The sequence below is a fragment of the Achroia grisella genome, unplaced genomic scaffold (assembly GCF_030625045.1).
Source record: "Achroia grisella isolate CSIRO2021 unplaced genomic scaffold, CSIRO_AGI_Agris_v1 utg149, whole genome shotgun sequence".
Lineage (NCBI taxonomy): Eukaryota > Metazoa > Arthropoda > Insecta > Lepidoptera > Pyralidae > Achroia > Achroia grisella.
Window position 1 is genome coordinate 3,018,475 of NW_026712644.1, and position 14,791 is coordinate 3,033,265.

The window sequence follows — 14,791 nt, forward strand, 5'->3', positions numbered from 1 at the left end:
AACTTCTGTATGGACGGAGTGAGTTGTGTTTTCGGAGTCACGAGAAAGTGTTACCGTCGCGTGAAAGGGATAGATTATATATACACCAAACTTTCTCTTTCTCTCACGACGCGATATGCGTTATTACATAGTATAAAACAAAGCCACTGTTGCCGTTTGTCCGTCCCTATGTACCTATGTATAAATCTTTAAAACTACCAACGGATTTTGAAGTGTTTTTTTTAAATAGATAGAGTGATTCCTGAGGAAGGTTTATATGTATAATACATGTACACCCGTTCCAAGACGGGGCGAGTAGCTAGTTAAGTATGTAAGAATGTAAGAGTACACCAGCCATTCTCTTTCTAACGAATATGGCGTTGTGAGCGAAAGGCTGGTGACTGCGGAGCGAGGGCATCTACAGCCGCACGGAGAGCGAAGAGTTTGATAGTTTTGGAGACGCGTACTCGGCCATTGTTTTCTTATGAATGACATACATGGTTTAAGATTTGAAATAACGCGCTCAGATGCGTATTTAAAATAATATCGTGAATTGCTTTATAGTGCAAGGTTTACGGGCATGTTTTCAAATTGGACAAGTACATTAACAATCTGCCTAATTTTGTCCTACGAAAGTCAAAATATGTATTTTAACAAAACTTTCATACAAACTTGTACGACAATGAAAAAATCCTCGTCTAAAAATCACTTGTACGAGAATGATCATAAGGTTGGTATATGGTGAGTGGAATGAGTGGAATATCCACCTCTTATTTTTAAACGACAGGCTGTCCAAGATGGCGCTAGAGTAGTAAGATATGATATTATTGCATCTGTTATTACCGAGTATGTGGCGAATTATCTATTACTTTTTTTTTATTAACTACCAAATTCTCCTATCCTAAATTTATTTAATTCATAAAAAGTAAACAAGTTTTCTTAATTTTGTCTTTGGCAAATGCACCAACGTGCCAAGCCATAAAAAGGAAAAAAAAATGGAGTTGGCCTTCAGCCGCTCCATAAGACCTTCCGCGGGTATGGAGTGCCATCTGCACTCGCCCCCTAACGTCCGGTGAAGCTGTAAAGGCCAGCTGCTGCCAACAGCATTAGAGTACTTCGAAAGAAAAAAAACGTATTCGCTAAAAGTATAATACTCAAAGTTTGTTGTACGAAGTGCTGGATGTAGTTGTAGGAAGTGATAGATCTTAATAGTATTTTATTTCAATAATGTTAGCGTACACCGTTAACACCTGCCTGTGTTAATGATGTACGCTGGCAGAGCTCCAACGGAAGATGATCCTCATAATGTTAGTTACCCTACCGAGACGGATTCACTAGGAATTAACCACGACGCTTTCCAGAGGTTGTGGAGGATTACTGACGATAACTAATAATTATTAACGTCGCTAACAAATCAATCCATCTTTTCAGAAATTAGCATCCGCTGAGTTTGGAACTTGCACCCTGAACAGTTAAAAAGGATGCAAAAAAACAAGTCGTACAAGATGTTTGGAAATTCCTTAATGCTCTTGGTTTTGGAAAGTCCCCAATCATCTCCAACTCTAACGTCCCAATAAATGATCTCAACAAGCACTTTTCCTCTGTGACACCACTCGACGCAATCACTAAACAATCCACCTTACAGGAAATTTCATCCATGCCTGCACTTTCATCTGACCTTTTCAAGTTTTCTCCAGTAACTGACGACGACATACGCAAAGCAGTTCTTTCCATCAAATCAAACGCTAAGGGTTATGACGAAGTGAGTAAGACTATGATCCTTTTCTTATTAGATACATTTCTTCCAATTCTTACTCACATTTTCAATTTCTCTTTATCTTCTGGTAATTACCCTAAATTATGGCTAAAAGCTTTCGTTATTCCTCTTGCCAAAATCTCCAATCCAACTCTTCCCAATCATTTCAGACCCATCTCTATCTTGCCTTTTCTCTCGAAAGTTCTTGAAATGATTGTAAATAAACAAGTTTCGTACTTTATAGCCAATTGTAACTTTTTAACACCCTATCAGTCTGGTTTTCGGGCTGGTCATAGTACCACCACCGCACTTCTTAATGTAACTGAAGACATCCGTGAGGGCATGGAGAACACTCGAATTACTATTTTAGTTCTAATAGATTTCTCCAATGCCTTCAACTGTGTCGATCATGACCTGATCTTGATGTTACTTTCTCACCTCAACTTCTCGCCGTCAGCACTGCATTGGTTCTCTTCTTATCTTCGTGGTCGCCAGCAGGCTGTTCGCTCTGGGCAGGACTTGTCTAACTGGAGTGATTTGGTCGCAGGTGTTCCACAAGGCGGTATTCTCTCTCCTCTTCTGTTTTCTCTATTTATTAATCTTGTTGTCTCCCATCTTAGTTGCTCTTACCATCTATATGCAGACGATTTACAACTGTATGTTCAATCGGAGGTTAACGACGTCACTGCAGCCTTGGGTCGTCTGAATGTAGACCTCGAAAACATAGCCCGCTGGTCCCATCGTTTTGGTATATCGGTAAATCCGAATAAATGCCAGGCAATAATTATAGGGAGCTCAAAACTTCTCTCAAAATTCAACTCGGCAAATCTAAACGTACGTTTTGAGAATAATATTATCCCTTTTTGTTCCAGTGTTAAAAACCTAGGCCTATTAATCGATCCGACTCTTCGATGGCACTTGCAAGTGGCTGAGGTGTGTCGCAGGGTTACAGGTATTCTCCGTATACTATATCGCTTTAAATTCTTCCTTCCTTCTTCCACTAAATTGCTCCTCGTCCAATCTCTAATACTTCCGCACTTTGACTATGCTGACGTGTGTCTTTCTAACCTCTCTCAGGATCAGCTGAATAAGTTGGACCGTCTGCTCAACAACTGTATTCGGTTCATCTTTGGGCTGCGGAAGTTTGACCACGTATCTAATTTTCGTTCTCAACTTAAATGGTTGTCTATCCGAAATCGCAGAGATTTGCGTATCCTGTGTACTCTCTTCTCCATACTTTTTGATCCTTCGTCTCCCTCTTATCTGAAAAATAGATTTCAGTTCATCAGTGACTCTCATTCCCGTATTCTTCGTTCATCCCATAATCTCCTTCTCTCAACCCCTTCCCATCACTCAGGTTTTATGTCTAATTCGTTTACCGTCACTGCTATTAGCCTCTGGAATAGAATACCTGTAAACCTGCGAAAAGCATCGAGTAAGCCCATTTTTAAAAATAAATTATTTAATTTTCTTCTGAAAAATGAGTTATAACTGTATTGCATTGTATTAGTATTATATTTATCTATATTTAACATTAATGTATGACATTATATAATATCAGGTATACTATATATATTATTATTTGTGTATATTTATTTGCATTTCATATGTATTATATAATATTTATTAGTAACTTTGTGTTTGTTTTTGACATAACTGCCCCACAACGCTTTCTGTATACCTAAAGGTTAGCTGGTGGAGAATGCCATATGGCATTAAGCTCGCCTTTGTACAAGTTTTTTTTGTGCATTAAAGAATAAATAAAAAAAAAACAGTGAATGACATTGCAATTGACATAACAAAGAATGAAACTATGATTTCTCTTCCTTCCATGAACTTCGTTCAATTCATTCAATTCAGCTGCAAACAAATATTACTTCGAAATGTTTATTGATTTTAATAAAACTCATATATGTACATTTTTGTATAGACAATATATTATACTTGTTTGTTTCTGTTTCGCTTCTTCTATTAAAACGGTATAAAACTTCAAGCAAAAAAAGAAATCAAATTACTCCTCTACTCTTTTCTGTGAGGAATCTAGGAATTGTTCAATTTTAGCTTGTTGATCCAATTTAATTAAAAAAATATTAAAATGTCTTTGAAAAATCATCGTTTTTGCTATGATTGCTCTTCTACATATTGCCCCGTGAAATCAAGGCAAAAATGTTCTTACTACAACTGTAAATACAATAGTACTGATTCAATGTTTAGGTTTCCAATATATGATGAAGAACGGCTTCAAACTTGGATAAAGAATTCAGGTCAGTTTCAATAATTTTTTTTATAATCTGTAATTACTATATTGCTGGGATCCTGAGTTTTATTTTTTAATTTTTTTTTAGTATTGTAATAAAATGTTTGTTTTCATTTAAATTCGAATATCAGTCGAGCTTCTATAGAATAGCAATGTTCTTTATTTAATTGTTACATATTTTTTAATCTGTCTCTCGTTTGGAAATCATTTTCACTATATGAATCAACGAGAGACTAGCTTGTTCCTTTTTTAAACAAATCTTGTTGAACTTTGCATTTTTAAGACTCTGTGAATACAAACCAAACATAGCTAGCGTGTGTAAATGTGTACAAAGGATTTTATAATATAAAGGAAAAAATTTGTATTTTTTCAATAAAAGCTTATATAATATACTAACTACCCGCCCCAGCTTTGCATGGGTGGTCATTTATTATACATATAAACTTTTCTCTTAAGTCACTATCAATTGCCAAAATCGGCATTAAAATCCCTTGCATAGTTTAATAGATCTAAGCAAAGAGTCAGCAGAAGCAAATTCATTTTATATTATGTTAAGATATTATATTTTAATACAGACCACCAAACTATCAGGAATTATCTGAGTCAAAATATTAAATTAAATAATTGGTTGAGTTCTTCTCTTAAATGGTGATTGAAAACTTGTGTCATTGTTTTTAGGAAACAAAAAACTGTTGTCCTGTACAATTTCTCAATTGAAAACAAGATATATTTGCAGTCGACATTTCACAGAGGATAGTATACATAAGGGAGCTGAACGGAATAGACTTATTGGACGAGCAGTGCCCATTGAATGTCAGGACGTACAACCTGATGAACCTAATGTAGAATCTTGTAAGTATCAAATTAAAAAATCATTTATTTATTTATTCATGTTAGCCACTTTAGTCGCTAATGAACGTCAAATATTTTACATTATAATTTTAATTTTTTCCCTACCATCCAGTCAAATTAAAAACATTTGTGGATGTAATATGTTTTAGCTGCTTATGAAGGTCTAATCAAAATATCTTTATCCATGTAGGTAATAATCTCAGGACAATTCACACAGCGCCATCTAGTCCCAAGTTAAGCTAGCTAAAGCTTGTGTTATGGGTACTAGACAGCTGATAAACACATAGATATTTTCGTAAATACACACATACCATATATAGTAAACACCCAGACTGATACAAACAATCATATTCATGAATACAAATGTTTGCGCCGTGAGAGGAATCGAACCCGCAACCATCGAAAGTAAGGCGATGTGCCAAACCGCTAGGCCACCGAGGCCTTCACCTTGTATTTCAAGTAATAGTTTACTGTGTGGGTCTTGCTTATTGTTTATTGTCATTATATTAATACTATCTGGACCCGCGACTTCGTCTGCGTGGAATTTAACTTTATTTTTCTAAAGTAAAAGTAGCCTAAGTTACTCCTTATTATATCAGATACCTCCCAAAAAAAGTCCCGTCAAAATCGATATAGCCATTTCAGAGATTAGCCGGAACAAACAAATCGACAGACAGACAGACAAAAATAATAAAAAATGTTATTTTGGTATATGTACTGTATATATTATCAATCCACGTTACTAATAATCCCCTTTCCCCCCAGACAGAAGAGTAATTACTTACACTTATAGTTTATATAGAGAAGGAGTGCAGAATGCTAATATTTCTTTAAAGAGGAAAGTGGATTGTTAGTAATGTGGACTGTTGACCCCATTGCTAGCAATGTACCATGTCAGGTCGACCTCCACGCGGCTCCCCCTGGAAACCATCGTGACAAATTCCTGGTGAGCTTGTCACGATGGGCTAACCTCATGCTCATCTTATCATTCTCCACTGGTGCCCTGCCAGCGTAAACCGTTAGCGCAGGCAACAGGCAGACAGGTTAGTGTGTCAAGATGGGGTACCTGAATTTACATCATGCTCATTTTGTCATCCTCCACTGATGCTCTGCCAGCGCAGGCGAGAGCATCCTCGATTCTTTTATCATTCATAAAAAAAACATTAATATTATGTTTAAAAAATACTTCAAATCAATATAAAAATATTACCATGTATTTGACACACATGCATATGTACCCTTTTTTTTTGTGATTAAATTGAGAATGGGTTAATATTGTCTTTAATATTATTTCTCTGTACTCTTAATGAATGTTAAATTAATTATGGTCGAATTTCAACCACTCGAGAAAACTAGTAATAATAATTATATGGTAATTTTGGCCACCTGGACAATTCACACAGCATCATCTAGTCCAAATCTATGCAGAGCTTGTGTTATAGGATTTTTTTCGGACTACTCTAATGCTGTTGGCCGCAGCTGGCCTTTACAGCTTCACCGGACGATAGGGGGCGAAGTGGAGATGGCACTCCAAACCAAAGGAAGGACTTATGGAGCGGCTGAAGGCCAACTCCCGCCTGACGGATATGACTAGTCTGAGGGCACCTAGGTGTTCGAACCTCGGCTCAGTCCGTCGTAATATCGATCCCCGTTTGAATTGGACGGGGGATCGATCGGGATCGGGAAGGGTACTAGACAAGTAATATAAATACATGGATACTTTTTTTTTAAATAAATACATAAAACACCTAGACCGATACAAACAATAACTCAAGTTCCTCTCAGTAACTCAAAGGTTGACTGGAAGAAATCCCTCTTCTGGGATAAGTCCGCCATTGTACGCATGTTTTTTTTTTTCTAAGTCAATTGTGTCCTTTTATTTATAATATTATTGTACAATAAAGTATTACAAACAAACAAACAATTAGACATGAATACAAATTTACGATAAATTTGGAATTTGAAGGAATAGAACCAGCTACAACCAGAAATAAAGCAGTGTGCTAAACTGTTACACCAGAAAGGCCTTTGCTTTTTAGGACTAATAAATGAACCTAAGCAATCATGACGGAGCAGTCATGTTTGCTTCGAAATAGAACTATAGTATTTATATTTTATGACCTAAAAACGAAACAAAAGTGACGTGGTAAAAAAATAAGTTTTACATTCATTTTTGTGAAACAATCGACTTTGGAATTTCGGAGATATTTAAGCAATATTTTGGGCGAAAACGAAACGGTTACCTGGCAACATTGGTTTTTGTTGTGGTTATTATCTGTGGATGCTGTCAGTGATTATACATTTTTCAGTACGTTTTTCGAGTTGTTTTGCAACTCAAATTAAGTTTTACGCGTGATATTTGTGAAAAACATAATGCCTTCACACTCTTGTTCCTATTTTATGTGCTCAAATACATCGGACACGAAATCAATGTTTCGTTTTCCTTGGAATCAGGCGAATCGCTTGAAAGTGTGGCTGAATAATTGCGGTAAGCGATTACATTTATTTATAGTTTAAATTTAGAACACAGTTCCAATAGAATTTATTAAAAAATAAGCCCGGTAATATATTTTTTTTAATTCGAGAAACTTGTAACTTTTATTACATTCTATTTTAGTTTAATTGACTGTGTAGTGTAGAAACCTTTGCTTATGCATTTGGCGATTATTATAAACAACAAAAACAATAAATTCTGTTGAAACGATGTATTTATTAGTTTATATTTATATGTCCATATTAATTTTAATATATATTAATTTATGTAAATATAGAAGGATGTTCACGTAATAATTTTTAATTCATATATTAATAATCTTATTTAAATATTAAAACTTAATATTGTACAGTTTTAAATAGTACTATTTTTTTTTAATTTGCCGCCATTTCAGAATCAGTACAAGAAGAATTAACAAAAAATATTCCTGTTGTTCTTTTAAACAATGATATTCAGGTTTAGTAGTTCAAATATTTTTTATATTTTGTTTAAAATAGAAACAATTTACAACAGTAATTAAATAAATTAGTAGTTACTTCATTTAATAAATAGATAACAAATCCATGAAAATTAGAACATTTGTCTTACAACTTTTTTTTTATTACTACAAATTTTTTTTTATTGAGTTTGCAAATTTTTATGGCTTTAGGTAATATGACTATCAGCCATATGACAGAGAAACGTTTGCGGTCAAGATATTTGTGTATAGACCATTTTGACAAGAAATATATATCAAATGAAAGTGGACATAGGAAGAGGCTCCGGAAAAATGCTGTACCAAATTCATATAAGATCTCCGAGGATTTAAGTCACCCATATACTTATATGCCAGGTATAAAAGAATATTACAATTTTTTTAGAGACAGATAGTGTCATGTATTGTTTTTTTAATTAATTATAACGGAATTCAGCCATTTTTTTTAGAGAGATACTAGATGCACTCGCGTCTTCACCCACATGGAATTTAACTTTATTTTTCTAAAATAAAACTAGCCTAAGTTACTTCTTATTACATCAGCTACCTGCCAAAAAAAGTCCCGTCAAAATTGGTCCAGTCATTTCAGAGATTAGCCAGAACAAACAGACAGACAAAAATTGTAGAAAATGTTATTTTGGTGTATGTACCATATTTATATTCATATGCATGTAGTAAAAAACTGTTATTTCAATATTACAAACAGACTGTTTGATAGCTTATAGATTAATTATAATATAATTTATATGTATGTTAGTCTGTAAGGTATTTATAATATTGGCCATTAGTAGCCTCAATTAAATAAATAAAAAAAAAAGTCGAGACTGATCCAAACAATTATAGCCATGAATACAAATGTTTGTGTCATGCATAGAATCAAACTTGTGACCTGTAAGTCAAGATTTGCTAAACCGCTAATCCATGGAGGTCGTACTATATATGAAATAATTTTAAGAACACAAAAATATGTGAAATAAATACAATTTTCAACACTAATATTGTTTTATTTACTTTTGTTCAATCCCTTTATCACAAATTAGCAGTTACCCACAACTTGCCTTTTATTTATCGAGGGTTTTGGAGTATTGTTAGGTGCTAAGACCTGTAACACTACGACTTACATAGATCCATACATACATAATATACATAGAATACACCCAGACCGATACAAACAATCATACTCATGAATACAAATGTTTGCATCGTGCGAGGAATCGAACCCGCGACTTTTAAAGCGGTGTGATAAACCGCTAGACCACAGAGACCGTCAAATATTAAGAATTGTTATTTTTGCAGCGCAATCTACGATGGCTGCCGAACAGAAAGTTTGTGGTGCTGTTATAGAATCTCCGACGGATATGCCGACAGGTCGGTATCATAATAATAAGTACACGTACACACTCACACATACACACACACACACACTGCAGTTACTTGGTTTCGGCCCGTAAGTACGCAAAAACTACCGAACCGATCATCATGAAATTTTGTACACATGCTCTTGGACGTATTAGAATGAACATAGGATACTTTTTATTTAAAAAAGAAATGTTTGATTCAATGCGAGCGAAGCCGCGATTTAAAATTAGTAATTATTATACCTGAAATTAAAAAAAAACCTTTGTTACAGCTACAACGGCTCCGCCGAAAGTGTATTATACAAAATGTTCATACCAAAAATGTAAGAACACAACGGAAACACATTCCATGTTCAGATTCCCCGTGAAGGATCCAGATAGAGCAGACGCGTGGATTTTAAACTCTGGTAAGTTTAACTCAATAATAATAAACTGCCAGAATGTGCACTAAATCTGACAGAGAGGCAATTCAAATCTTATATTAAACAATTTTTGTGTAAGAAAGCCTATTACAGGATAGACGAATTCATAGAAGACAACATATCAAGTAAATAATTAGTTTATTAGCATACAACGTTATAATTTAATTTTCTCATTGCTTTCTTGATTTAATTATTTTAGAAATATGAAAGCGTAGCGGTTTTTGTATTGATTGCCGCATGCATTCTTATGTGACGACATATGAATACTATAACTATCAGATGGCAATTGTAAGTAGCTTTGACGTGGTCTAGTGTTTTGAGTAGTCATGCTCACTAAAATGTCCAGACTTGTAGCGGCGTGGTGGGCCGGATCATTGGGCTCCCTAAAATATGGTCGAGTGCAGTGATGGCTGGCTCATCCGTCATACTCGTGAACGGGTGCTGCTCGTAGGGACTGGTCTGCTCTAATCACTATGACTGATTTCCTCTTACTAATTGTTTAACCAGTTGGTTATGTATTCAATATTTTTTCTATTTGAGTATTTAATTGAATTAGTGCTAATTAGTGGTTTGTATTCACACACTTAAACTTAAAAACGTAAAGTAATAATAAAATTATTTAAAAGAGCAACATGCAAGTTACTTACTCGTTCTTCTTGTGATGAGACAGCTTTCCGAATGAGCGGTAGATTAAAAAAATGTTATGACTATTCAAAAGTGCTTCAATGTAAGTTTATTTGAATAAATGATTTTCTATTCTATTCTCAATACTCAATAATCCTTGCATTCCATAATATTATTAAGAATTTAAAACAAAAGAAATTTGGAAGATATTTCATTGTCAGATTTTTATGAAATTACTACTCGCCCCGGCTTCGCACGGGTGTACACTGTACATGTATTATATATATAAAACTTCCTCTTGAATCATTCTATCTATTTAAAAAAAACCGCTTCAGAATCCGTTGCGTAGTTTTAAAGATTTAAGCATACATAGGGACGGACAGAGAGCGACAGCGACTTTGTTTTATACTATGTGATGATGATGATATATGCATATTCAGTAGGTCTGATCTATTTTTCATACCCCTAAGCGATAAGGGTTGTTCACTTCTAACATTTTAATAAACCTACACACAACCCTATATCGTACGGGGTCGTTTTGACTGCGAGGAGCTGGTAGCTGCCGTGTCTTACCGTACACCGTCGCGCCGCACACGGCACACCCCGCTTTTGGCAGTACCTCGCCGTGCCTCAAACTATGCAACTAACTCACCCCTCGCTAGAATTCCTCGTGTATACAATAACGAATTTCATGACGTGGACTTGTTTTTTCACACAAAAGGTACATTTAAAAAGCACGTTGTTAAATATATAAGTGACAGTTACGAAGCGATAGTCTAGTATCTATATAATATGCACACTGCATTGTATGGACAAATTACCGGCATCAGTGTGTAGTATATATTATATGGAGATGTATAGCTTCCACACTCATTCATTCAATCATTTATTTAATTCATTTTTTTTATGTATTCAGTTTAATTCGTTGATTTCCTATTTTGTTATTTTGTTTTAGCGCAAGCCAATACTACATACTTTGTGTTAATTCAGTGAAACCTATAGTAGCTTTAATATTACAACATACGTTAATGTAAATTAAATTGTAACGCTGTTGGTTTCTAACAAAAAAAAAACCCTAAATTTTCACCCTTCCACCACCAACTTCTATTTTTTAATAAGGATATTAGTATTTTTTTTTATTAATAATGGGTTTGCGCTTGGTATTACCTCATCTGATGGTAAATGATGGCAAGACCTAGGATGTAGCGCTCTTACCCAGAAGATATCTATTCACTATAGACTTGAAGAATCCGGGGTTGTATTTCTCCGGGAACACAAAAGCTGGAAGTGTGTTCCACTCTTTGGCAGTGCGTATTAGGAAGGACGATGCGAACCGCTCAGTGCGATTGTGCGGAATTTCCACGACGTACTGATGAAGTCTCAGTGTTCGTCGTGTAGTTGGGAGGTAAAAAAAGAAGGCAAGATCAAATTATGCAGGTCCTGTGAGCACTCGCCAAAGTGTATCCTATAAAACACCGACAGACTGGCCACTTAATTTAAATTTAAATTATATAAAATTATATTGTTTTTTTCTTTCAGGAAATTGTGAATTCGCAGCTTTGCCAAAAGAGATTCTGTACAAACGTTTCCTATGTACTGACCACTTCGATTCAGAGTTGATACATTTTGCGGGCAGCCGCCCCCGTCTATTGGGGGTAGCGATACCTCATCCCTGCTCTGAACTAGCCGGGGAAGGTAAGAAAATATTGGTCAAAGTAAATATCTTTATATATAAAAATTATGTGTCACGTTGTTTGTCCGCGATGGACTCTTAAACTATTGAATCGATTGCAAATTTGATTTGCACATTGTGTGCAATTTGATCCAACTTGAAAGATAGGATAGCTTACATCTCAATTTATAGTCGCAATATTATTTTATTCAAGAACCTCAGCCACAGCAACATGTGGTCGGGTCTACTAGTATTAATAATAATATTTCAGGACAATTCATACAGCGCCATCTAGTCTCAAGATAAGCAGAGTTTTATGGGTACTAGACAACTGATATAAATATATAGATATTTTTTTTAAATACAAAACACCTAGACTGATAGAAATATAGAACCAGAAACAGACACAGGTAGGTGCTGGCGGGGCACCAATGGAGGATGATAAGATGAGAATGAGGTCAGATCAGTTACATAATCTTATAAAATAATGAGTGTGATACAGTGAAAGTACCAGGATAACATGAAGTTACAGGCAGTTGGATGACGTCTTTGGTTCATGTATATAGGCGACGGTTGACACTGTCTATATATTATAGAACAGAAGGGAAAACACTTAGACCGATAGAAATATACAGACAGACACAGGTAGATGCTGACGAGGCACCAATGGAGGATGACTATATGAGAACTATATGGGGTCAGGTCTGCTCCATGCTCTTATAACATAATGAGCGTGATACAGTGAAAATACCAGGATAACATGAAGTTACAGGCAGTTGGATGATGCCTTTGGTTCATGTATATAGGCGACGGTTGACACTGTCTATATAATATAGAACCGAAGGGAAAACACTTGGACCGATAGAAATATAGAAACAGACACAGGTGCTGGCGGGGCACCAATGGAGTATGACTAGATGAGAATGGGGTCAGGCCTGTGCCATGCTCTTATAGTATAATGAGCGTGATACAGTGAAAGTACCAGGATAACATGAAGTTACAGGCAGTTGGGTGATGTGTTTGCTACTGTTCATGTACGGGTACGGTTGGGACTCTATATATTATAGAACCGAAGGTCTTCCATAATAGAATGGTGCACCCGTCTCCGCTAATGCTATATACAGTCGGGGCACCAGTGGAGGATGATAGGATGAGCATGTCAGGTTAGTGAGTGAATTGTGGCAGATTCATCAGGAATTAACAGCGATGTTTTCCAGGGCTACGGCGTTTTGGTAAATTGGAGCATCTGAAATACTAAGATGAGTTTAAATTTAGCCGTTACAAATTTAGATTCCTAACTTAATATCCGGTGCAGGAATAACTATCTCTACGATTAATTTTCGATTTTGTTCCTGCTGTTTCGCAACCAGTCGATTCCACTCGCTACCCCCCATCTAAATATATATAACTCAAAGGTGACTGACATAGTGATCTATCAACGCACAGCCCAAACCACTGGACGGATCGTGCTGAAATTTGGCATGCAGGTAGATGTTATGACGTAGGCATCCGCTAAGAAAGGATTTTGATTAATTCTACCCCCAAGGGGATAAAATAGGGGATGAAAGTTTGTATGAAACTTGGTCAATTTTAAACCGATCGGGCTGAGACTTTACATGCCTAAAGCTACTGTGACGTAGACATCCCCTAAGAAAGGATTTTGATAAATTCCACCCCTCAAGGGGATAAATTAACGCGAGCGAAGCCGCGGGCAAAAGCTAGTCTAGTATAATAGTCGTGATATATGTAAATAAGTTTGTATTGTATTTTTCAATTCTTGACCGTTTCAGAAGTATCGGAAATGCGAGAAACATTGAAAGTGAAACCGCCCGTCAAGTGTTACGTGCCAAAGAAGATTGTTCCGAAATTACAGGAACAGAATTCGACGCCTGTCTCGCACTTTAAATTCGAAGTATGATTTTTTGTCATTAATGGTTTTTTATGTAATTATTCAATTCAAATCAAATGAAATTAAAATCGCTATTAAAAATAGTGAAAATTTAGGGTTGTATGTATGTAATAATTCAATTCAAATCAAATAAAATTAAAATCCCTATTAAAAATAGTGATTGGTGAAAATTTAGGGTTGTATGTATTTTTAATGCCTCATTATTAAATAATATGAATGAAAACTGTTGTTAGAAATATAAAGCAAGTTTAATTCTCACAAATGTTACTAGATGGCGCTGTCAGAAAAGTAAAACGCGCCATCGTTTCGTTTTGTGCAAAATCAGTTGAGGTGTTGCCAGGTTTTGTATTCAATCGTAGAATGTTCGAGAATTTTGTACGGTTCTATCGACCTAAGTGTACCTGTATTTGTGAATGAGCAATAAACCAATAAAACACAAGTGTTTGGTTTATTATGTACCCTTAGGACCTCAAGGTATTTCAACTGTCCAAAAAACAAAAAATATGTTATATGTGGACAACCGTTATCACTTAGGGTTATATAAAATAGAAAGTATTCGATTCTCAGACCTACTGAATATGCGTATAAAACTTCATAAAAATCGGTGAAACCGTTTCGGAGGAGTATGGTAACTAACATCGTGACACGAGAATTTTATATATAATATTATATGTTCTATTAAACAGGGCTACATGTCAACCTCGGAGCCCGATTCTGACACTGAAGGAGGCGGAGAATCTAGTGAAGGGATCTCCCATCGCGCCATAGGAAAGAAATCTCAGCTTGTAAGTAATATAATGTAATAATATATCTCAGAACAATTCACACAGAGCCATCTAGTCCTAAGGTAGAATTCGTTGCGTAGTTTTAAAGATTTAAGGGACGGACAGACAGCGACCGCGACTTTGTTTTATAATAATAATAAAATAGTTTACCTTATAGATATTGCAATACCAAATACACATAATCTTCTATCAACACATACAGAAAAAA

At 35.4% G+C, this 14,791-nt stretch overlaps 1 protein-coding gene across 2 annotated transcripts in view; it reads left to right on the forward strand.

The window, feature by feature from the left end:
- Nucleotides 1-1,529: 1,529 nt before the first annotated feature.
- Nucleotides 1,530-14,791, forward strand: part of LOC131840700 (uncharacterized) — an 83,563-nt gene continuing 70,301 nt past the window's right edge. The window contains exons 1-8 of one of the 2 annotated variants that reach the window (XM_059188890.1): nucleotides 1,530-1,741; nucleotides 3,950-3,999; nucleotides 4,671-4,844; nucleotides 9,110-9,181; nucleotides 9,444-9,578; nucleotides 11,757-11,912; nucleotides 13,680-13,801; nucleotides 14,485-14,583. In XM_059188890.1, coding sequence (XP_059044873.1) covers nucleotides 1,734-1,741; nucleotides 3,950-3,999; nucleotides 4,671-4,844; nucleotides 9,110-9,181; nucleotides 9,444-9,578; nucleotides 11,757-11,912; nucleotides 13,680-13,801; nucleotides 14,485-14,583 — 816 coding nt within the window. In that variant the 5' untranslated portion in view covers nucleotides 1,530-1,733. Of the gene's footprint in view, nucleotides 1,742-3,590; nucleotides 4,000-4,670; nucleotides 4,845-9,109; nucleotides 9,182-9,443; nucleotides 9,579-11,756; nucleotides 11,913-13,679; nucleotides 13,802-14,484; nucleotides 14,584-14,791 lie in introns of those variants that run through there. The other variant, XM_059188889.1, reaches the window with a different exon arrangement.